We start from the raw sequence: 24,356 nt of genomic DNA, 5'->3' as shown, positions 1-24,356 counted from the left end.
AAGATCAGAAATCTGGGAAAAAAGGAAAACGTGCCAAAAAGAAAATTGTGGAGGTTGAAGAAGCTGTTGTTGGTAAGAGATGTCAGAGGTTGCATGCTGCAGACAATCTACTGACTCGTAAAGTCATTTGGGAATGAAAATGACTTTGACATCACAGCTGTAGGAAATTGTAGATGCAGCTGTATTAACAACAAATGTATACGCTGCTCCTTTGACTGACAATTCACAGCTCTACACTGCATCGCTGTGTAAATCATGCAATTAGCAAAATGTCCTTAGTCAATTCAAAAATCTCAGAAATGTCTTGTCAAGCCACAACGACATAACTTACTTTATCCCAGAAGTGTATGACTGTAACAAGGCTTTAGAGTTATGTTTAGTAACAAAGCTTCAGAACTCTTTCTGCCCCTTATTTAGCCTACATTAACCCCCTAATCCTTTACCCACATCAATAGAGATTCATTCCAGATATTTCTTGTGTATAACATGTGTGCTTTTGTGTTTTGATATTAGTCTCTTCAATTCTTTTGTCTACATTTTACATTTCTCTTAATGTCTATCATGTTATTGTTTTCTGTCTTTTCCATGTGCATTGAGTTTCACGTTCACCAAAGTCTTTAATCCATGAATTTTTACTTAAATTTCTTACTTTTGACGAATTTTTAATGAGTAAATACATCACATTTAAGTGAGATTCAAGTCATAATTAATTACAATAGAAGTAAATGAAGACAATGAAGTATGCATCATTACAGTCTGTATAAAATGGCTATTTATTATCACTAATAGGAGATTATAGTGATGAGGAAGCCACAAATCAACAAGATCAGAAATCTGGGAAAAAAGGAAAACGTGCCAAAAAGAAAATTGTGGAGGTTGAAGAAGCTGTTGTTGGTAAGAGATGTCAGAGGTTGCATGCTGCAGACAATCTACTGACTCGTAAAGTCATTTGGGAATGAAAATGACTTTGACATCACAGCTGTAGGAAATTGTAGATGCAGCTGTATTAACAACAAATGTATACGCCGCTCCTTTGACTGACAATTTACAGCTCTACACTGCATCGCTGTGCAAATCATGCAATTAGCAAAATGTCCTTAGTCAATTCAAAAATCTCAGAAATGTCTTGTCAAGCCACAACGACATAACTTACTTTATCCCAGAAGTGTGTGACTGTAACGAGGCTTTAGAGTTATGTTTAGTAACAAAGCTTCAGAACTCTTTCTGCCCCTTATTTAGCCTACATTAACCCCCTAATCCTTTACCCACATCAATAGAGATTCATTCCAGATATTTCTTGTGTATAACATGTGTGCTTTTGTGTTTTGATATTAGTCTCTTCAATTCTTTTGTCTACATTTTACATTTCTCTTAATGTCTATCATGTTATTGTTTTCTGTCTTTTCCATGTGCATTGAGTTTCACGTTCACCAAAGTCTTTAATCCATGAATTCTTACTTTAAATTCTTACTTTTGACGAATTTTTAATGAGTAAATACATCACATTTAAGTGAGATTCAAGTCATAATTAATTACAATAGAAGTAAATGAAGACAATGAAGTATGCATCATTACAGTCTGTATAAAATGGCTATTTATTATCACTAATAGGAGATTATAGTGATGAGGAAACCACAAATCAACAAGATCAGAAATCTGGGAAAAAAGGAAAACGTGCCAAAAAGAAAATTGTGGAGGTTGAAGAAGCTGTTGTTGGTAAGAGATGTCAGAGGTTGCATGCTGCAGACAATCTACTGACTCGTAAAGTCATTTGGGAATGAAAATGACTTTGACATCACAGCTGTAGGAAATTCTAGATGCAGCTGTATTAACAACAAATGTATACGCCGCTCCTTTGACTGACAATTTACAGCTCTACACTGCATCGCTGTGCAAATCATGCAATTAGCAAAATGTCCTTAGTCAATTCAAAAATCTCAGAAATGTCTTGTCAAGCCACAACGACATAACTTACTTTATCCCAGAAGTGTATGACTGTAACAAGGCTTTAGAGTTATGTTTAGTAACAAAGCTTCAGAACTCTTTCTGCCCCTTATTTAGCCTACATTAACCCCCTAATCCTTTACCCACATCAATAGAGATTCATTCCATATATTTCTTGTGTATAACATGTGTGCTTTTGTGTTTTGATATTAGTCTCTTCAATTCTTTTGTCTACATTTTACATTTCTCTTAATGTCTATCATGTTATTGTTTTCTGTCTTTTCCATGTGCATTGAGTTTCACGTTCACCAAAGTCTTTAATCCATGAATTCTTACTTTAAATTCTTACTTTTGACGAATTTTGAATGAGTAAATACATCGCATTTAAGTGAGATTCAAGTCATAATTAATTACAATAGAAGTAAATGAAGACAATGAAGTATGCATCATTACAGTCTGTATAAAATGGCTATTTATTATCACTAATAGGAGATTATAGTGATGAGGAAACCACAAATCAACAAGATCAGAAATCTGGGAAAAAAGGAAAACGTGCCAAAAAGAAAATTGTGGAGGTTGAAGAAGCTGTTGTTGGTAAGAGATGTCAGAGGTTGCATGCTGCAGACAATCTACTGACTCGTAAAGTCATTTGGGAATGAAAATGACTTTGACATCACAGCTGTAGGAAATTCTAGATGCAGCTGTATTAACAACAAATGTATACGCTGCTCCTTTGACTGACAATTTGCAAAGCTCTACACTGCATCGCTGTGCAAATCATGCAATTAGCAAAATGTCCTTAGTCAATTCAAAAATCTCAGAAATGTCTTGTCAAGCCACAACGACATAACTTACTTTATCCCAGAAGTGTATGACTGTAACGAGGCTTTAGAGTTAGGTTTAGTAACAAAGCTTCAGAACTCTTTCTGCCCCTTATTTAGCCTACATTAACCCCCTAATCCTTTACCCACATCAATAGAGATTCATTCCAGATATTTCTTGTGTATAACATGTGTGCTTTTGTGTTTGTAGACATGTTTGTCATCCGTGGTTACGGATACCCTCTGCAGTTCATGTACAAGTTTGTCATGTTGGAGGGTTAAAAAGGTGAAAAGCAATGGATGCTGAAATCATGAAACACGTGCATATACTGTATGTATATGCATTTATATACATACATACAATACTGTATATAGTAAATATATATATACACATGTATATATATATATACATTTATACATGTGTTACTATAGTAAATATATATATACACACACATATATATATATATATATATACAGATATATATACACACACACACACTATAAGACTTCATTGTGTAGAATTCTAAAATGTAAAAGCATCAGCATCTTGGCAGTTTGTTACTGATGTTCCTCCTGCTACTGATGCATAATAGCAAAGTAGTCTTAATCCCTAAAGCCTTTAGGTTTCTTAAGTCACTTCACAGTGGGCCTCATTCACAAACAGTGTGTACGCACAAATCTGTGCTTTAACCGCACGAAAGATCAATATGCTCTTACTTGAGTTTGTTCGTACTCAGCGAACAAATTTAGAACTTCCTCAGAACATGATTATGCACAAAGGAAGGACCGGCTTTCTCAGAAAATGTCACCACACACCCTTATAACTTAATGCACGGCATATTAAAACTATTAATCTAAAAAAACAAGCCTTTAATAGACAACAACAAATAAAACCGTGAATTTACTAATTCATTGACCAAATTTAATTGTTAATTCTATGAGCATTGCTATTTTCATTTGAATACAATTTTTTTTTTTTTCCGGATTGACTTCCACTCATTAATTACAAAACAACACTTTACAGTTATGAAATTAATTTCCTTTAGGAGACGGTTCTTGTTTAATATCATCACTTTAGCCCTCAGTGCGTGGACAGATTCCAGATATGAATGAATGTCCAATTATTGCAGCCAGTCTCTCATCCTGCACTGTCAAATCAGGTGGTCGTTGTCCTCCACCTGTTTCCTTCCTTTTTTTATACTCAGCGATTCTTTTGTTTTTGCGCCCACCTTGATGTCGAACCACTTTTTATTTACCTCGGTCCGAACCTCAGGACACACAGCATTTACAGCCTCAGTTATTGAAGCCCAAGCTTGATTTTTTTTAACATGGTGTCCTCATGACTCCTGAGGACACGCTTCAGAAAAGTGTGTTTTTTCTTGCTTCCACCTCCGACACAATTGCCTCAATTTCCGCAGTGCTCACTTTTTTCTCTTTTAACACGTCTTCACCTCACCGCTCTCTTCCTGATACACAGAGAGGATGTCCTTACATAGAGAAATGGGGGCATGGTAGTGTACAGATTGCAGACTGTGGACGGGTGCTTGTCAATTTAGAATGATTCTGATTCACTAACAAACGCAAGGTGGTGAGAGCAAAATTGGCCGTTGCGCATGTGTCATGAATCCGCCGGTGATTTTGCGTATGCACTTATTTTGTGCGCAGAGTAAGAACATTTCTACACATATATTAGCGAATGAGGCCCAACGACACCATAATGACACCTAAATAGCGACTATGATATCACCTTTTCCACCACCCTCCTTTTTTGCATAAATGTTTGTTATTTATGTTGTTGCTGTTGATCTTGTTTCATGCTCTTTGTTGACTTTGTAATTGTTATTGTAACTGTTTCATTGATATCATTTGTAAGGCATATCCAACATCAAATGAGAAACATTGGATTGATGGTAATTAAGATGATATCCCCTAAAACTGACAAACAAAAAACACAGAAGCGAGTGGTGCCAGTGGTGATAATGGCACCAGGCCAACAGCTGAAAATGGTGAGAGTGCAGACGGCGGTGAGCCAGCAGCAGCTGGCAAGCGTTCAGGCCGTGCAAGGCAAGGCCCATTGATCGTGGAGACAGTTAGTGGTAAGATTACTGGCGCTGCATTAATTGCTGCATGGGAAGCACCGACACTGACCAAAGTCATTTGATGTGCAAATGACTTTCCATTGATTTAAGCGTTAACATTAAACGTGTGTGACCACTGAGTAGAATGCTTCATATGATCTCTAACTGGTTAAATGGGCTCTTAGAGGGATCGGGTACAGAGAGAGTGGATTTAACCTTGAGAGTTGCTTTATGCAATGCTGATCACATTCTTTGCACTAATGGCTTTTGTTTGAATCAAACAATTATTTCTTCAAATAAAAGTGATATTAATCAAATCACACTTTCTGTTTGACAATAAAACAGCATTTTCTATCCCTTTTAATTTATAGGTTGGATATCAGCAGGCAATTTTTTTGTTCAATATTTTTGTGTCTGCCTCCGTCTCTCCTGTATTGTGTTTGCAGACTGAGTGTGTGTGTGAGTGTGTGTGTCTAAGTAATGTTTAACTTGCTTTGCTTGCTGTGCTTAATGTAAACACTCTTGCTTGCCTTTTGTAATGTCAATTCAGGATGAGTCAGTGCATTGAGGTTAATTATTTAAATGACCACCTGGAAAAAGGGTCGTTTTCTTGATTTAACATCTGTACCACTGTGTAGACACACTCTTACTGTACAGCATTGGAGGATAGAAGACAACCAAAGCTGACTTTTGAGGATGACTTTGCTCTTCATGACTTTCTCCACATTGAAGACAGAGTTTTGTTCAAACAGAAAAAGCCAAGAGGGATATTTTATGTTTTAAGAACATCTATTTCTTTCAAGAGAAAGCTGAGTAAACATTGGCAAACAAGAGCCCTGATGATGTTATTCTTACGGACTGTGCCAAGATTTCAACTCTGCAATCTTTCAAGTTGAAGAAGGCCACTCCCAAACAAGACAGTCAAGCTTCTCGTTAATCAAGAAGACATCTTCGTCAAGTTTCATATAATTGAAATTTCTGCTCTTCTTAAATCCCCAAAATCTCTTCAATTATTTCTGACATCAAATCAAATCAATGAATTGCATTATCAAATACATGATATCAAAAGCAGAAAGAAAATGTGTGATATTTGACTGTTCAAAAAGAAAGGTAAGTTTGTACACATCCGAACATGGATGGTTAATTCTTTGTAATTGTGGATCCACAATTACAAAAACTTGAAACAACTGAACAACAACTTGCAAAGAGATTTCAGCATTTGATTTTGTTAATTGACTAATTAATTGGTTAATAAATCCTCAGACCCAGGAGTTCACTTCCATGCCGGGCTTTCTGACTGCAAAGCCATTATGGGAGAAGCAGCAGAGCTGGAGTGTAAAGTGAGCAGTGAAGACTGTGAGGGAATCTGGTACAGGGATGGAGAGGAGGTAAGCCCAGGTTCTAAATGTTGTCACTGTGTCGCATAAAGGCTTTTAAGTTATAACTGTGATATAGCCAATTGGAGATGTGGATGTGAGACAGGGTTGCCAGGTCTGTGTGACAAAACCAGCCCAACGGCCAATCAAAACCAGCCCAAAAACCAGCCCAATGCTAAAACTCAAAATGTACCCCTGTCAAACCATATACAATGCTTTTATAGTCTAACAGGATCGCTATCATTGCCAAATGCATTATAAAATACAGATTCATTTAACTCTGACGGTCATAGAGGTGGGTGAGAGGGGGAATCTATCAAAACTGGCATCCATCATGGACAACTCCTCTCACCCCCTGCGATCTTGGTTGTACAGTACCGACAAAAAGCTTTTGTATTATCTCCAGCCACACGTCCGATCCATTCTTTGATCCCATTTTCACTTTACCAGTCCCTTGTGTATTTCTTCCCGTATTTTTCCCACTTACCGGGCGTCATGTTTCTCGCCAGCCGTAGTTGCTAGCTTGAATTGTCCGGCGTGTTCACGGATTCCGCTGCAGGTGTCACTGCTGACAATAGCTGGCTAGCTGACAGCACACAGTGCACCGAATGGATACGGACTGTGTGCAGTTTAAGTTCGCTAACTGTGTGGCAAAGTAGAGTGTGTGGGTTTGTTATGTGGGCATGCAGGACCCATGCCCATTATGTGTAGTGCTGAATGATCTGGAGTCCGTTTGGTAGGATTTGGGTATAAATAAATTATTTAATCTAAAATAATACTAAAAGGATTTCTATTTATAGACAGCCTTTTATTCATGTAATTTGCATGCTAAACAGGTCTACCCAACCAGCTCGGAAAACCGCGGACCTGGCAACCCTAATGTGAGACATCACAGCTACAGTTGAGTCGTTAAATTGTTTTTGTGTTACAATGTTTTTTTTCATAGATTAAATCGTCTGACGGCATAACCATTTCAAAAGAAGGAAGCTTCCACAGGCTGAAAATTCACAAAGTCACAGAGGAATTTGGTGGAAAATATAAATTTGAAGCAGATGGAAGGAAGACAGAAGCCTTGATTCTTGTTGAAGGTAAAAACATTTACCTAAAATTAAAAAAAGGGGTTGCATTATTCAGTAGAAATTGCACACTGTTTTAATGGTTCTGCATATTACTCCAAAGTTTCTCTAAAGTACATAACTTGATAGCTTGACACTGCTTAAAATATCTGTCTGTATTGCTTTACCAATCATTGTAGATCCACCACGATTTGATGCTGAGGAACTGGAAGCCTTTAAAACCCCTGTAACAGTGAAAAAAGGACACAAAGCTACCTTTAAATTACCTTATGTTGGACGAGAGCCTTTTAAAATTCAGTGGTACCTTGAGGGTGAAGAGCTTTCAGACGAGTCAAACATCAAGCTGGAGCACACAGATGGTTGTACCCGCCTTCTTCTAACCAAGCTGCAACGCAAGGACAGTGGTGAAATCAAGATCAAACTGAAAAATGAGTTTGGCACTACTGAGGCCATCAGCCAGCTTCTTGTTCTCGGTGAGTACACATTCATTTTATACAGTTATTTGTATGTAGTTAGGCAGTTAGTAGCCTCAAAACTTTAATACACTTCCTGTAACATGATCTACTTTTCTTCTTCTCTCATCGACAGATAAACCCACTCCTCCAATGGGACCTTTGGAGATTGTTGAAGCCTCCTCCTCTACAATTGAATTCAAGTGGAGGCCTCCAAAAGACAATGGCGGCTGCAAGATAGGCAACTATATCCTTGAACGACAACAAGTTGGCCGCAACACCTGGAAGAAGTTGGGGCCAATTGGTCCAGATGCCACATATAAAGACTCTGATGTAGACCATGGCAGGAGGTACTGCTATCGCATCAGAGTGGAGACTGAAATGGGCACCAGTGAGCTGATGGAAACAGAGGACATCCAAGCGGGTACAAAAGGTAAACTCAGACTTGTGGTATTTCAAACACTGAAATTCAAAAGTAATAACAATGGAATTAACATAATGGGTAGTTAAACTTGCCATGGAATCAAGGGAAATTGTTACAGAGCTTTGAAATTAAGTAGCACTTTAGTTAGCAGAAAAAAATCTGTGTTGTTGTCGAATAGCAACTTGTGATGACCAAGTTGACCTTGGAAAGCGAGTGAAACGGAGTATCAGAGTACAACATTTAAGTCATTTGGCACCATCCAGTTTTATTATTTTGCCACTTTCTTTTGCAACTAGGTTTTGATTCTTTGGATCACAATTTTGTGACTCCTACATTATGATCAATTCACACACAAAAATAATCTACCTCTAATAGGAAATGATTTTCAAAGATTCCAATCTGTTGTACAGCATACCCTGGACCTCCATCAGCTCCAAAAGTTGTCACGGCCTTCAAGGACTGCATCAACCTCTCTTGGTCTCCTCCTTCCAACACCGGAGGAACCAATATTCTTGGATACAACCTTGAGAAACGCAAGAAGGGCAGCAACCTGTGGGGTCAAGTCAATCCACCCGAGGACATGATCAAAGGTTTTTTCTCATTTATACATTTAAAATCTTTGGCCTATTACCACACAAAGGTAAAGATCCCATGATGTATTAATGTGATTCCTATATTGCATATGTACTTAACTCATTCAGGAAAGGGACATGGAGTTAAAGATGTGGTTGAAGGCATGGAGTATGAATTCCGTGTGTCAGCCATCAATAATTCTGGAGCGGGTGAATTCAGTACGCCATCTGAGTTTGTGTTTGCGAGAGACCCTAAAAGTAGGTGGACATTTAAAAATATTATTGTAGTCATTGTTCTATCAATACTTAATACAGTCTATGAATTGTAGCACTGAATATGTATCATGTGTTTCAGAGCCTCCTGGTCAAGTCATAGACTTCAAAGTAACAGATTCCTCCTACACAACTCTGTCCCTGTCTTGGACCAAACCCAAGGACATTGAGGGGGTTGAGGATGAAGCCAAGGGATATTTTGTGGAGATCAGGCCTGCAGAAAACACAGAATGGGATCGCTGCAATACAAATGCAATAACCCTGAATTTCTATACTGTGAAAGGCATGAAGTCAATGGCAATGTACTGGGTGAGAGTCATTGCTACTAATGATGGAGGGGAGGGAGAGCCAAAGGACCTGGATAACTACATCCTTGCTATGCCCCCTCCTGGTAAGAATATTCCCTCTCAAGTTACTTTTGCTAAACAGTTTTATTTAATACTAGAGGGTCCAGTGAAACAATACTTGTTATTATAACACCAACTTATATTTTATTGTATACATTAAAGCTGTATTATTGATTATTTAAAATTACTGATGAAAAATAATTAACTTTTAAAAACTTCTAATCTGATAATGTAGATGTAGGGAGAAAAGAATAGCTAATCAGATTATTAGATTTTCCACAAAACCAACTAGGTGTTACTGATACCTACAAATAATATACAGAAATGCATTCGTAAATACATTCATGAACTTGATTACGTGGTGAACAAAAAGGGTGTTAAACACCCAGCAATCAACTTGGATTGTCCATCTTATTACATGTGATAGAAAAGGAGAGCAGTAACAGACTTTCATGGTCAGTATTGCGATTGAAAATAAAAATTAAGTCATTAAATGTTTTGAGTCTAAGTATCATGTCTAAAGATTTGCATCAATTAGATTTTATTATGGTGAAGCGGCTATGTTTAGATCAGTATGAATTGCAGTTTCACGATTAATAACACAAATGATACTTTCATGATTTGTCTGATTAAGCCTGTATCCCAAGTAGCAATTTTCAACATCAAATTAATGATAATAAACAATTTTCATTCTGCTTTTTACCTAGTGAGACCACGATTCACGGATGTCAAAATGAAGAGTTTCATGGTGGTGAGAGCAGGAAATTCAGCACGATTCAATATCAACTTTGAGGTACTTTATGAAGCTACGAGGATGTCTTACATTCTTGTCAATGCATACGATCTTATGATCTTATTCAGTCTACAAAATTTGATAATATATTTTTTCTTTGTAGGCCTCTCCTTGGCCTGATGTCATCTGGCTGAAAGATGGAGTGCCAGTGTCTAAAAAGGTGACAGTCAGCAATGCTGAGGGCACATCCCAGCTTCTGATTCCTTCATCTGAACGCTCCGATACCGGAATCTACACAATCGTTGTCAAGAATATTGTGGGTCAAGAAACATTTAGTATTGAAATTAGAGTCACAGGTGAGATCTGAACCTCCTCATATATAAATTATTTCCTTCTATTCCATGTACTCAAGATAAAAAAGATGTTTTATATTTGAACTTCAGATGAGCCTAAGCCACCAGGCCCTGTGGACATTGATGAAAACGTGCCCGGCACAGTGACCATCTCATGGGCGGCATCTGCAGATGAAAAGCGCGACGACAGGCTGCACTATATGGTGACAAAGCGTGATTCAAGTAAAAGAACCTGGCACACTGTTGCAGACCACATCTTCAACAATAAATTCACAGCCTGCAACATTATGCCTGGTAGAGAGTACCAGTTCAGAGTCTACGCTAAGAATGACATGGGCTTATCCAAACCCTCTGAATCACCAAAGTGGCTGATTTCTACCAAAAAAGGTAAATATTTATGACATTGGGTCTTACATTGAACGTGCTACTGTACTTAATTGTGTCTGTATGATTTTAATACTTTTTTTTTGTGCAATGCAATGTCTCTATTGAAGCCCTCATAAAACTGGTCAGTACAAAAAATGCAGGTATATATTTTGGATCAGTTACAACAGTCCTTGAATTCTAACTATCACTCTTAAAATCAGCTGGGTCGTGCCTGTAACACTTTAGTGCATCACCACATTTCCATTATCAGTCTCAAGAGTTTACTACTACAGTCCGTTGATATTCAGCTATCTTTTTGAATCTACCAGAATGTAGTTGGTTAAAATGTCCAATCAAAATTTACCTGTACCAATATCAGGCCAATGTTGAAACATGTTCTCTTGTTAGAAAATTACAATTCTATTTGATCCAATTTTTACCCTCTCTCTTCCAGAAAAGTTCACTTTGAACCTGCCAGAAGCAAAGGCCTGTGATCTACAGTGTCCTCCCAAGTTCCTTGTCCCATTGAAAATGCACACTGCCCCTCAAGGGTATGAATGCTACATGAGCTGTGCTGTAAAAGGGGATCCCACACCTCATGTGACATGGCTCCGCAACAACATCAGCCTGAACACCAACACTAACTACTTCATCTCTAACACCTGTGGCGTCTGTTCTCTGCTCATATTGCGGGTCGGACCTAAAGACACCGGGGAGTACAAGGTTGTTGTAGAAAATACTATGGGGAGGGCTGAGTGCTCCACCAAGCTGACAGTCAGAGGTAAATTTTTACCAGAGTTTGCCTGTATTTTAAACATGGTGCTACTGTGTTCTGCCTTTTTGATCTTTTTATCTGATTTCTGTTTTCTTTTTCCCCCAGAATAAATGAACACCCTGAAGATGGTAGAATTGCTCTAAAACCCAAACAAAAACCAAGTTGTTGCTTATTAACATCTTTAGAGTTAGGCAAACCCTTTCAGATATATAATGTGATGTTACTTAATATTGCCCTTGATACCATCCTTTTAGGTTTGCTTACTATTTGATGGACGATGGTCTGCATTTATTCACAGTAAAACTAACACTAGGATCTGTACACAAATATTAATAAAAATACAGCCATACATGTGTTTTGTTTGTCTCAAAAAATAAAGGTTGAAATACTAATGAAATGTATTTATTACACATTTTAAATGTAAAAAAAATGAGCATGAAGGATCTTGCTTATCAGCGCTTAATTAAACTAAATAGATTTTAATGTTTTTAACATGTTTTTATTTGGTTTGTGCAACTTTTTGCCTTTCACTTAATATTTAGATGCAGGTTATGAATTATGCTCATAGTGATTAAATTAAAACTGAGATAATTGGCTTACTGACATGAAACATTTAGGACACTGTCTGCTTTTTAAAGGCTGTTCTAAATATGCAAATGCATGTGGATTTGATGTAAATAAACATTTCATTCTTCTGTTGTGATGTGGAATTTTTAATCTGACCTGCATTTCACTTTGAAAACAGTCAACAAGTGTGTAAAGAAAATATTTGACTAAAAATGTCTGTTCGTATGGTGATAGAAGTGGACATATATTGTGACCCTGGGTCAAACCCCGACATAGCAAGCAGGTATCAAAATTCAAACCACTTGTCCACCTACATGAAGGTTTATGTGAATAATTTATGTCCTGTCTTCTTGTATTACCGCTCTGAACATATCTGTGGAGTCAGATTTTAGCCAAGTTTAGAGTCACTGAAGAAGAAAGGGTCAACAGTTGCTCCCAGGGCCTGAACATGACTGACTAGGGCAGAGTGACACTTCTCAGTTTCAAAGACAAGTACACAAGTTGGGATACAAGTATTACAATGCTAAAATAAATGCTACTCTAAAACTACTGTCTTTTCTCTTTAGCAAGACACTGTCATTATTGCTCATTGGTAATACTATTAGGTTTAGCTTGTTTTGTTTGACTTTGTCTGATATTTAAAGACTAGTGTAAATATGAGAAAGTAAACAGTCATGCAAATTGCCAAGGTTTTAGTAAAGGGTTGTAAACTTTGGGTCATACATTTTAGAATTTCAAGACACATTTTATAAAAAACTAACTAACAAATGAGAGGAGATGAGAAAAATCTTAATTTAATTTACACTTACCATTTTGTTAAATGTTGGTTGGAAGATCAGGCAGCTTACATGCACAATTAAGCTACTGGAGAGGCAGCTCGGTACTTGGCACTTCTGTGCCACTTCACGAGACTTTTTTTTAAAAGAGCAGTCAAAAGCCCCCTGCTGCCGGACTGTGGCTGAAATTCCAGTTTTGAGGGAGGGATTAGGGAGCTTCACGGCTGCATTTCCTCTGGTGCTCCCTTTTCAAGAACCTATAGCACTTTGGGGCCAAAGTGCATGTCAGTAAACCTATCCCCAAGAGCCCCAGTGAAAAAGCAGTGGGTAAGGTTGCTCTGAGTGTCTCTGAAAGGCTTTATTGCTTCTCAAAACCAAGAGCTCACACTCAAGAATCAGCAGCAACCTGCCTTGCAACAGACAGCAGAGAACCACAATTTACTTGACAGAAATAGTAAGTACTGTGGAAATTCCTAGTTCTGTTGATATTTCATGAAAAATGTCTGATTCTGAAATACTTATAAGTTATGTACTAATAAGACACTGGTTTGCATGTTATGGTATATTAGCCTTTGATTGAAGTGGTAAAGAGATCTAATTTATTACCCAGAATAATATGAATTGCTTGCAGAATTTCGCTGACAGCAATTTATATTACCTGAGTATGTCTTGAGGTTAATATGATAAAAAACCCAAACGTTAACATCATTCATTATATTGCATGTTTTCAGGCAAAGATAATTGTCCAAGCTAGAAGAGAAAAAAAACACAAAAGTTGGTAATTGTTAAAGAAGGGCAAATAATTGCGCAACACAGTCCTAAAACTGTACTATAGTGACATACTCTAATTACTCCTACACTTCCCTCATGTAAAGAGATAACAGTTGTAGTACCTTGCCAAACTTTAATGTAAAGTGTTATCAAATATTTTATGACTAAGAAGTGAAATTCTGCACTCTGTCACTGAATGCAGCTCTGAGATTTAGGTCACAGACCTGACAAGTTATTCATCAATAAGTTCACTCATATCACCCTTGGCAAAGCTATTTTCTCCCTCTGACAAATATAGCTTCCCAGTGGCAAACCAAGTGTGCAAACCTGCTTAATATACTGGTACTTCAACAACTGAGAGAATACAGCACAATTAATTTTAACTTAATCTAATATTAATCGTTTAAGTGGCTATAAACTGAAATCTGAGAACTAAGGGCCTGTTAAAGGAGGATTAACAGAAGCATTGTGAAGTGCCAGCAAAAGTTTTTACTTAAACAAGATATAATAAAACTTTTAAGTCACATATGTAACAATGATTTTAGAATAAGATTTAATGTAACTGAGATCCCAAACTCCATAATTAATTCCTAATTAAAAATATACTTTAAGTATGAGTGAAGCCCTCTGTGTTAAAAATATGATGCTAAATCATAATATAATTTATCGCTTTGTCAGTGTTACCAATTTTCATTTCTAGAGTCAGTATGTGATAATAATTAAATCGTGAATATAAAGTATCAGTGATTTTTTTTTTTACCATACTTACAGATTATTTCATTTTGTCACTTACACTGTTTTGACAAGTAGTGAAGTTTGCTCCTAAATATTACATATGAAGTCTCAAGGAATCTGACTAACTACTCACTTTTTAGAGGAGTTATTTGGATTGATTAATGTGGTCATGATAATACTTAATTGTCAAAATGATTCTCTTACAATTATATAGATTATTAGAAAATAATAAAGCAATTTTATTTTATTTTATTTAGCCTGCGTTTACCTTTTTTATATTTTATCTTTTCATCTATTTCTTTAGATTATTCAAGCCTTAAAAGTAGGCAATGTGTGTCAACCCCGTATGCCACTTCCTGAGTCATGATAGATAGTTTCATGAGGTATGTGACCTGCTGCCTGCAAAATTAGGCCAGTCACTCGCAGGAATCTTCAGAGGGCAAGAAAAGTATTTTGTGATCCCAGGAATTCCTCCATTCACTGCACGGATAGAGTTACTAACTCAAGGATCCTAACACTATTTGTGATATCGATGTTACCCACATTGTTTAACACTGAAAGCACAAAATGCAACAAATTAGTTATTATTTAGCTTTTTTTTGTAATTTGAGGGAGGGGAAAAAGTGTATAATTTGATTTAAACTGCCTCTCTAAGGAGAGGTTTTACTTAAGAATGCATAATCATAATGTAAAAGCGGGCATAGTGCCTTCAGCCATTACTTTAAACGATAAGTGATACCCAGTGCAAATTACGACCATCTGGTAGAGATGAACTGCATGACAGACAGGCATCTAGTGGTAAACAACAGTCAAACAATGCTAACAGCTCCAGACTACAGTGGAATAATAAGACATTTTGTGCATGGGAACAAATTCATCTATAATATAATCCAAATAAGTTTTACTTTAACAACTAATGATTAAGTAATTTGTTTCCTTTTTCGTGTGCGTCTTAATAATTTCATTTTCTGTAAAGCACATTTAGTTTACATTTTTATGAAATGTGCTATTCAAATACAATTGGTGACATATTTATAATATATCACTTTAATAACTCCATTTTAAACTGTGTCTTCTTAACAGAGAAGCTGTTTTCTCCATCAAGATGTTTAAAATACGTAAAGCAAAGGATGACGAGCCAACTGCTCCAGGCCAGGGTAAGTAGATAGAGTTTGAGTTCTTGCCTTCAAATGTTCATTACTGTGTGATAATAAAAGAAATCATCAAAACTATTTGCATAGTTTAACCCTTTCAGCGAAATTAGATATAGTCAAAGTTGTCAAATGTTCACAAGATGTGAAAAAAGTGTAAATAACGCAATTTTCTTTTTCAATTTTCTCAATTAATGACAGTGAAAATAAAAAAGCGGTCAAGGGTGCCAGGAGTTATGATTACTCAGTTTGTCGAAGAACTTCCTGAAGGCATGACCACCCCAGATTTCACTCGGAAACCCATTGCTCTAACTATTCAAGAAGGTAAGTTAAAAATCCGTCTCTCAAGTCAGTGCAATCTAATTTATATACATTTTTGTTTAAGAAAATAATATTAAGGTTCATTCCTGTTGCAATTCCTATAGGAAAATTGGCTATCTTCAGAGCGGTAGTTATTGGCAAACCAACACCAACCGTGACCTGGGAGAAAAATAATGGGGAAATTGACGAAGAAAGGTGCAAAATCATCCACGATAAAAGCGCTGGTGAATACCAACTACAGGTGAGTCAAAACAACTGCTCAATGGAAAAACCTGAAAAACACTTTAATGAATCAGAAAAACCATCTTGCACTATCTCTGTTTGCAAATACACTGACAATCATGTATTGATTGATAGCTGCCTGATGTAAGCGTGGATCAAGCCGACACCTACAAGTGTTTTGCCAGAAACGAGTATGGAAAAGCTGTTGTAACGGCTGCACTCAATGTTATTGAGGGTCAGTTACTTTCTTGTATCCATTTTACATCAAATCAGAAGTAATTGAAAAGAAAAAAAGTTTCACTCTACTTTTAATTCTTCCCTTTTAGTTGGCTATAAAAAGAACAGAGCCATGCAAGCATCAAGAACAGGTACATTTCATTTGTGATAATGCAGTGACAGTCATTCATTCAATGAAAGTAGTGACCATGCTGGTGGTTTTTTTTGTAGCTATCCGAGAGACACCTGAGGACTTCAAGAAGGCCTTGAAAAATAAGTATGTGGTAAATACATGAAACGGTAAAGTAGATGAGTGTTATTTTTGATAGTTGTTTCTTTAGCTATTAGTAGCAAGATTTAATATCCAGTGTTTCACAATATTATCTTCTTTTTGTAGGGTTGATCTTGACGCAAAAGATGACAAAAAAACAGAAATTGATGACCAGTTTTGGGACCTGTTGTTGAGCGCTGACAAGAAAGATTACGAAAGCATCTGTGCTCAATACGGTGTCACAGATTTCCGTGGGATGCTGAAAAAACTAAATGAGAAGAAGATCGAAAGAGAGCAAGAACAAGAAAGGGTACGCTTTAGATAAATCTACATGTAAAGGAAAATCAACAGACAGCAAATCATCTGTAATAACATGAATAAATGCTTTAATACAAGCAATAATATCTATGTTGCCCTAACATTTGCAAAGGGTCAAAGCTTCTCTTTTCTCATCCTAATTACTTTAGGTTGTTGAGCGACTTTGCAACCTAAAGCCCATTGAACTGAAAGCTGACGGTGCCGCAGAGTTTGAACTTGAAATGTCACTTAAAGACCCTCATTGCAAAATCTTCTTATTCAAGGTAAGATGTTTCATTTTAAACATTTCCTAAAAGCGCTGAAGCTGATATAACATAGACTCCAACATTTCTGGCTGCTTATTCTCAAACAGGATGGAGTCATGATTCCCTTTGATGCAGATACAGAGATAAAACATGGACTGAAGCAAGTGGGAAAGAAGTTTGTGTTTAGCATCAATGGTGTTGATGCCGATGATGCAGGATTATACCAAGTGGAGGTTGATGGAGTTAAGGTCTTCTCGACTGATTTCAAACGTAAGATGAAGCACCAAAGTCATGATCTTTGCACTTTGCTCCAGCATGTTTACAATGGCGTAGAGCAGCACAGAAACACAACAATTGCTACATGAGTTGTCCTTTGACAGGAAATAAGAAATACCACGTTAAGTTGTTTTATTTTTCCCTTTGTGTAGTTCCCCCTGTAGAATTCCTGGTAAAGATTCAAGATGTAAAAGCGGAAGAAAGGGAAGACGCTGTATTTGAGTGTGTTGTCTCAAATCCCTTGAAAAAGATAACTTGGATGGGAAAGAATATCGCACTGGAGCAAGGGGACAAATTCGACATTCTGGTGTCAGAGGACATGCTGATTCACACGCTGGTGGTGAAGGACTGCCTTCCTTTGGACAAAGGCATATATGCGGCGGTGACTGGAATGGTATCTTGCAGTGCCTGGCTTATAGTGGAAGGTACTCTTTATACATTTTGAAATGTATTTTTGTAATTGCTCAACATAAATTTAGAAAGTATAGAAAATGTCCATAAAGCCTTAAGAATGTTCTGGTACTGTGTATCTTTTATCAGCTGACAATGATCCAAACGCAAAAGGGAAGAAGAAAGCTCGCAAAACAACCAGGGCAGGAGGTGGTGGACCTGAGCTTTTAAAGATTGCTCAGGAGCAACAGGCTAAGGTACAGAAAGAGAGAGATGAGTTGCTTGCAAAAGTAAAGGCAGAGGCGGAAGCAGCAGCAGCAGCTGAAAAAGCAGAAGCTGATGCTAAAGCAAAAGCAGAAGCAGAGGCTAAAGCAGAAGCCCTAGCTAAAGCAAAAGCAAAGCCAAAGCCGAAGACAGGGGCAAAGACGGGGGCAAAGACAGGGGCAAAGACAAAGACAAAGGCAAAGGCAAAGGCAAAGGCAGAAGGGGCAGAAGCGAAAGAAGCGAAAGAAGGTGAAGATAAAGCAGAGGACGTCACTGCTGTAGATGAGGAGCAGGAGGAAGAGGATGAAGAAGAGGAATACGATGAAGAGGAGGAGGAAGGAGATGCACAGGAGGCTTCAGAAACCAAGAAAGAGGTAGAAGCAAAGGAGGGAGATGCTCCTGCTGAGGTTGCTGATAACGAGGAAGAGGAGCCTGTTGAAGGGAAAAGAAAGAAAGTGAGAGCAGGCCCACTTGTCCCTGATACAGTCATTGGTAAGATTCAATACAACATAGTAACAATAACATTCTATGCACTATATTGTTGTTGGATATCACTGTTCCAAGTTAACAATGGGGATGTGTTTCCTTTAGATCCAGGAGTATACTTCTCCAGCGGACTGTCGGATGTAACCGCCATCATTGCTACAGATGCAGAGCTGGTCTGCCGGTTGAGCAGTGAGGAATGTGATGCAGTCTGGTATAAAGATGGGGAAGAGGTGAAGAACTTTAGTGTTGAAAGAGTAAAAGCTTTCACCTTTAACCCTCTGAGACTTCAGCGTGTTTGTTTTGTGTTCATTCCAGGTCACAGCAACAGATGATATCTGTATTGTTAAAGACGGGACTTATCGTAAGTTAATTATCAAAAATTGCAAAGAAGACGATGCTGGAAAGTACCGATGTGAAGCTGATGGCCGTAAAACAGAAGCTTCGCTGAATGTTGAAGGTACTTTATTTTCATCAGAATCCATTTGAGGTTTTCTCTCTACCATAAGACAAAACGGGATCGACTGAATGTGTAAAACAATCTTCTCTTCAGCTCCAAAATAAAAGTCTCAATTAGTAAAAAAAAATGTTTTATTCTCTAGATCCACCGAGAATTAACCCTGATGACCTCCTTGAGTTCATAAAACCTGTCACAATCAAAGCCGGGAAAGATGCAGCCTTCAAGGTTTCCTTTGTTGGACGGGAACCCATGAAGATACAGTGGTACAATGAGGGTGAAGAGCAGCTGGAGGACACTCACATCAAGATCGAGAAGTCTGCCACACATAGCCGCCTGCTGCTAACCAAGTGCCATCGGAAAACCACAGGAGAAATTAAAATCAAGATTAAAAATGAATGTGGGACAACTGAGGCCGTTTCACAGCTTGTTGTATTAGGTAAGGTTCAACAACCGCGGATTTTAACTGGGCTTAAGGCTGGGGCAGCCACAAGCGCTCACCAATGCCGACCTACTGTGAATTGCCATGTTGGATTAGTGCATCACCGTTTTTATCATTCACTGGTCGCCCAGCCTATTGGCTAGGAAGTGAATTGCTTCCAGGCACAGGAGGCTCGCCACAGTACGCTGCATGCTAAGAACTAGGGCTGGGTGATATGGCTAAAATCCTATGTCACAATACAGGATTTTTTTTCTGGTAATTTTAGTCTATATGAAATAACCACATGGTAAAACCTATTTTTGGACTTTCCACTAACTGTAACAACTGTCACTGTATGTAGTTAATTTTTAAATCAGTAAATAGCAAAGCTGCCCATTTTATTACTCGATATGCTACAAATGTCAATTAGATAATAATCTGCAAGAGAAATAAAGAAGAGGAAAATAATGCTGTGAAAAAAGCATAAAACACGTCTTCACACGTTGTGATTGAGATGAGCCGGAGGTGATCCACTCGTCATTTATCAGTTATCATGCTGCGGGGGGAGGAGACAGACGGAGAAGAGAAGATATGACACAGACCTGTGTGTGTTTTGACACTCAACAACGTTGCGACCTGTTCATATTTTATATGGGCTGCCATATGCCCATATGCTGTGTAGTTCATATATTTCATGGATAAACACAGCGCTTTAGACGGCCATCTGGCTTCATGATCAAAGTTTCATGAGGCGCGAAGCCAGGGTTGCCAGGTCTGCACTTTTTCCAGCTGAATTAGGCTGCTTTTGAAGTGTCTTTAGACGGTTGCACAAGTCACACAGCCCATGTGACGGTTCTGACTCTGCGTATGTTTGAAATGTCAAAGACATCTGTTTGGGACCGGGGGCTGGGAACCCCTGCTCGAACACTCTCCACTGTAAAATCAACGAAAAGATTAGTATAAATAACAGTAGGCTGCAGCACTGCCTACTATTTGTAATCCATCTTAGAGAATCCTCTGCTTTGAAAGCAAAATATAGGCTATATAAAGGTTATTCATTAATTTGTTAATTCATTAAGCCCATAAACGTCTGCGTGGTGTATTGGGAAAACTTTTTAACGCTTACTGTGCAGGCGTCACTTTGCTGCCACCGATGTTTTACGCCAGCCGCTCTCTGTGCAGTAAAATGCAATTGTTTTTCTTTAAAATCTTTACACACTCCAAGCATGCAGGGGCGGGGTTTACACGGACAGACAGGCATCTCTCATGCTTGTAGGGATTTAAAGTGGAGGCGAGTGCGGCTGTTATTAATTGATAAGTCTGCTGTTTTGTCGGCAAGGCCGAGAACGTAAAGCATTGTCAAAATGACGTAATAATTCCCATAAAGCAGTGGTTTTGCGACATCACGATAGAGACAATATAGAAAAACACATACAATAGACATTTTCATATTCGTCATTTCGCCTAGCCTGACTTAGAACTGCATGTTTTTCATTTGTACTAAAGTATACTTTATTCCTTTGTCTTACTACAGATAAACCAACACCACCACTAGGCCCTGAGGATATCATTGAAAGTTCTTCAACCTGCATTGATTTCAAATGGAGGCCTCCCAAAGACAATGGAGGTTCTCCTATCACAGACTACATTATAGAGCGCCAGCAAATTGGCCGAAACAGCTGGAAGAAATTAGGCAAGATTGGCCCGGAGCCGAAATACAGGGACGCTGATGTGGATCATGGCAGAAAGTACTGCTACCACATTAGGGCAGAAACTGATCAAGGCATCAGTGAAATGATGGAGACTGATGACATTCAAGCAGGGACAAAGGGTGAGCTTTCTTCCAAGCAGAGCACCATTAACTCTTAACCGTTTCTCAAATACAGTAGGTGTCACAAAAAGTGTGAGCCAGTTAAAAAGTTAAATTTTCTAGTTTTTATCATTCTCTCAGCATACCCTGGACCTCCCTCTACACCAAAAATTGTTAGTGCCTTCAAAGACTGCATCAATCTTGCTTGGTCTGCGCCCACCAATACTGGAGGAACCAACCTTTTTGGATACATCGTTGAAAAACGCAAGAACGGCAGTAATCTCTGGAGCCAAGTCAACCTGCCAGATGAGCCCATCAAGGGTCAGGCAATTTTAGAACTGCTGAACATGTTTAAGTTAAACTTTCTTACATTCTTAAAATACAAAAGAAAGTAATTATTTCTTAGATTTTATAGTCTTAACTGTACTCTTTGGCATGTCAACAGAGAAAAAGTATGCAGTGAAGGATGTTGTTGAAGGCCTTGAGTATGAGTTCCGTGTATCAGCTATCAACATTTCTGGTGCTGGAGAGCCGAGTACACCTTCTGAATTTGTATTTGCAAGAGATCCAAAGAGTGAGTAATAAGCCAACAAAAGTTATAATGTTTATCCCAGTGCTTACTCGCTCATAAATGTGTAATTGTTTACACTTTCAGAGCCCCCAGGGAAAGTTATTGACCTGAAAGTGACAGACTCCACGTACACAACCTTATCACTGGGCTGGACCAAACCCATTGAGGAGGAAGGGGTCCAAGATGAGGCCAAAGGATACTTTGTGGAGCTCAGACCAGCAGAAAACCCAGAATGGGGTCGCTGTAACTCCAGTGCTATCATTATGAGCTCCTATACTATTATGGGTCTGAAGTCTATGGCCATGTACTGGGTAAGAGTTTTGGCTACCAATGAGGGTGGAGATAGTGAGCCTCAAGAGTTGGACAACTACATCATTGCAATGCCTCCTCCAGGTGAGTCAGTGGAAGCTGTCTACAGTAAGGTGGTTATTCATCTTACCTTCATTCAATCACTTTGTTCTTAATAATTTCGTCTAAAAATCTCTTCACCTTCTCACAGTAAGACCTCACTTCACTGACAAAAAAATGAAGAACTTCATGGTGATGAGAGCTGGAAACTCTGTTCGAATCAACTTTAACTTTAAGGTTAAGTATATTAAATATATTATGATAAATATAAATATTATAAATATAGAAAGTATTGTTATTTAATGTCCCTTCCATAGTGGTAGATTGGACCTCTCTCTGCTGCAGTATGTCCTACATCTTAACCCTGTTATTTCCTGTTTTGACAGGCCTCCCCCATACCAACTATTAACTGGCTCAAGGATGGTCTTCCTGTGGCCAAGCATGTGACAGTGGGCAACACAGACACATCATCGCAGCTAATGATTGGCGCATCAGAACGTCATGACACTGGGATCTACACAATCATCGTCAAGAATCTTGTTGGTCAGGAGACCTCCAGTGTTGAGATAAGAGTCACAGGTACAGTAAAGGAAAAAGTGTCTCAACTAATTCCTAACAAATAAATGTTTATGAGTGTCAAAGGATTTTAGATTTCTAATGTGATTTACATTTGCTATCTGTGGGTAAGAGTTATTATTATTATTATTATTGTTGCGCTATTTCTTTAAAATTTTATTTTAATTTATTGTTATAAATTACTGAAAATTTAAGCTTTAAAAATAGTTCAGTTTTTGAAAGCGTATCCATGATTTTGTGTACATTTTGAACTTGAGGTATGCGTGAGAAAGGTAACATCCAGACACGTATCATCTTTGTTTCTAGATGACCCCAAACCTCCAGGCCCTGTGGATCTCGATGAGAACGTGTCAGGAACAGTGACAGTCTCCTGGACTCCCTCTCCAGATGAGAAGAAAGATGACAGGCTGCACTACATGGTCACCAAGTGTGATTCTGTCAAGCGCACGTGGCAAACTGTGGCAGACCATCTCTTTAATAATAAGTTCACTGCCATCAATATCATGCCTGGAAGGCAATATAAGTTCCGGGTCTATGCGAGGAATGACATGGGGCTTTCTAAACCCTCCGAGTCAGCACCATGGGAAGTGAAGAGAACAAAAGGCAGGTGTAAAAGAACTGATCCAAAATTGTTGAGTATACAGTAGGTAATATGGTGAAATTGGATGGCAACAATTTCAAACTGATAAATGATTTCAGACGTTGATAAACCAATAATTTCTTTAATACTTTGACGTATTCCGCTTTACACACTGAAATAATTTATTTCAATCAAGTAAGCTAAAGAATATAGGAATAAAAAGTATCCATAATAATGTTTTTCACTCATTCTACTTCTCTTTCCTTTTTCATGTAACTTTCCAGGGACATTTACTCTGAACCTTCCTGACTCTAAGGACTGCAGCTTTGAGACGCCTCCCTCATTCACTGTTCCGCTAAAAATGCACAAAAGTCCAGAGAGCTATGAGTGCTACATGAGTTGTGCGGTGACAGGAAACCCCACACCCCACGTTACCTGGTACAGAAACAGAATCAGCCTCAATACCAACACCAACTACTACATCACTAACACATGCGGAGTTTGCTCCATGGTGATTCTCAAAGTCGGAGCCAAGGACAGTGGGGAATACACAGTCACTGCTGAAAACGATCTAGGCAGAGTGGAGGGTTCAACTAAACTAGTTGTTAAAGGTAAAACATATTAAAATAATATTAGTCACATCTTAAATCTACTCTCTTGGCTCTTTTAACAATTCTCTTTTCCGTCTCTTTCCTCAGATTAGGATGATGCAGTTGGACTTAGGTCCTCAAGATGACCTGCTGCCATCTGTGCTTTATTTTGAATCACTGTATTATTGTGTTAAAAAAATAAATATTGAGAATAAAGACAAAGAACACGAGCAAGAGCTCTTGATAATGTCAGTGAATGTTTTGAAAAGCCCCAGAAACAAAAGATTCTGTTGCTTTTGAGGTTAAATTCTACTCCATGTATCTGTTGAATGCAAATAGCACTTTTTCAGGGGACACCTGAGATAAAACATTAATTACATCCTTATTTTGCATCCCGATATGTTAAC

At 38.1% G+C, this 24,356-nt stretch overlaps 2 protein-coding genes across 2 annotated transcripts in view; both read left to right on the top strand.

Annotated features, from left to right (window-relative positions):
• LOC138605566 (immunoglobulin-like and fibronectin type III domain-containing protein 1) overlaps nucleotides 1-12,285 on the top strand; it is a 28,006-nt gene extending 15,721 nt beyond the window's left edge. Inside the window, 12 exon segments of the mRNA XM_069677915.1 lie at nucleotides 6,107-6,231; nucleotides 7,166-7,307; nucleotides 7,475-7,768; nucleotides 7,884-8,180; nucleotides 8,582-8,761; nucleotides 8,873-9,001; nucleotides 9,099-9,407; nucleotides 10,071-10,156; nucleotides 10,260-10,452; nucleotides 10,540-10,836; nucleotides 11,270-11,596; nucleotides 11,696-12,285. Of these exon segments, the coding sequence (XP_069534016.1) occupies nucleotides 6,107-6,231; nucleotides 7,166-7,307; nucleotides 7,475-7,768; nucleotides 7,884-8,180; nucleotides 8,582-8,761; nucleotides 8,873-9,001; nucleotides 9,099-9,407; nucleotides 10,071-10,156; nucleotides 10,260-10,452; nucleotides 10,540-10,836; nucleotides 11,270-11,596; nucleotides 11,696-11,700 (2,384 nt within the window). The 3' untranslated portion in view covers nucleotides 11,701-12,285.
• Nucleotides 12,286-15,544: 3,259 nt separating this feature from the next.
• LOC138605829 (immunoglobulin-like and fibronectin type III domain-containing protein 1) lies at nucleotides 15,545-24,062 on the top strand. Its single transcript, XM_069678276.1, has 23 exons — nucleotides 15,545-15,596; nucleotides 15,792-15,914; nucleotides 16,016-16,152; nucleotides 16,269-16,368; nucleotides 16,460-16,501; nucleotides 16,581-16,626; nucleotides 16,747-16,930; nucleotides 17,088-17,201; nucleotides 17,291-17,453; nucleotides 17,612-17,884; nucleotides 18,000-18,605; nucleotides 18,705-18,829; nucleotides 18,915-19,056; nucleotides 19,199-19,492; nucleotides 21,009-21,305; nucleotides 21,426-21,605; nucleotides 21,730-21,858; nucleotides 21,940-22,248; nucleotides 22,355-22,440; nucleotides 22,590-22,782; nucleotides 23,086-23,382; nucleotides 23,644-23,970; nucleotides 24,058-24,062. Exons 1-23 carry the CDS (start codon nucleotides 15,545-15,547, stop codon nucleotides 24,060-24,062), a joined length of 4,224 nt encoding a protein of 1,407 aa, XP_069534377.1.
• Nucleotides 24,063-24,356: the final 294 nt, after the last annotated feature.

The sequence above is a fragment of the Semicossyphus pulcher genome, unplaced genomic scaffold, assembly GCF_022749685.1.
Source record: "Semicossyphus pulcher isolate SPU_LCO1_2020_fin unplaced genomic scaffold, fSemPul1.0.p SCAF_3, whole genome shotgun sequence".
Taxonomy (NCBI): Eukaryota; Metazoa; Chordata; class Actinopteri; order Labriformes; family Labridae; genus Semicossyphus; species Semicossyphus pulcher.
The sequence above is the reverse complement of the archived record's forward strand: the minus strand, read 5'-3'. Positions and strand labels throughout refer to the sequence as shown.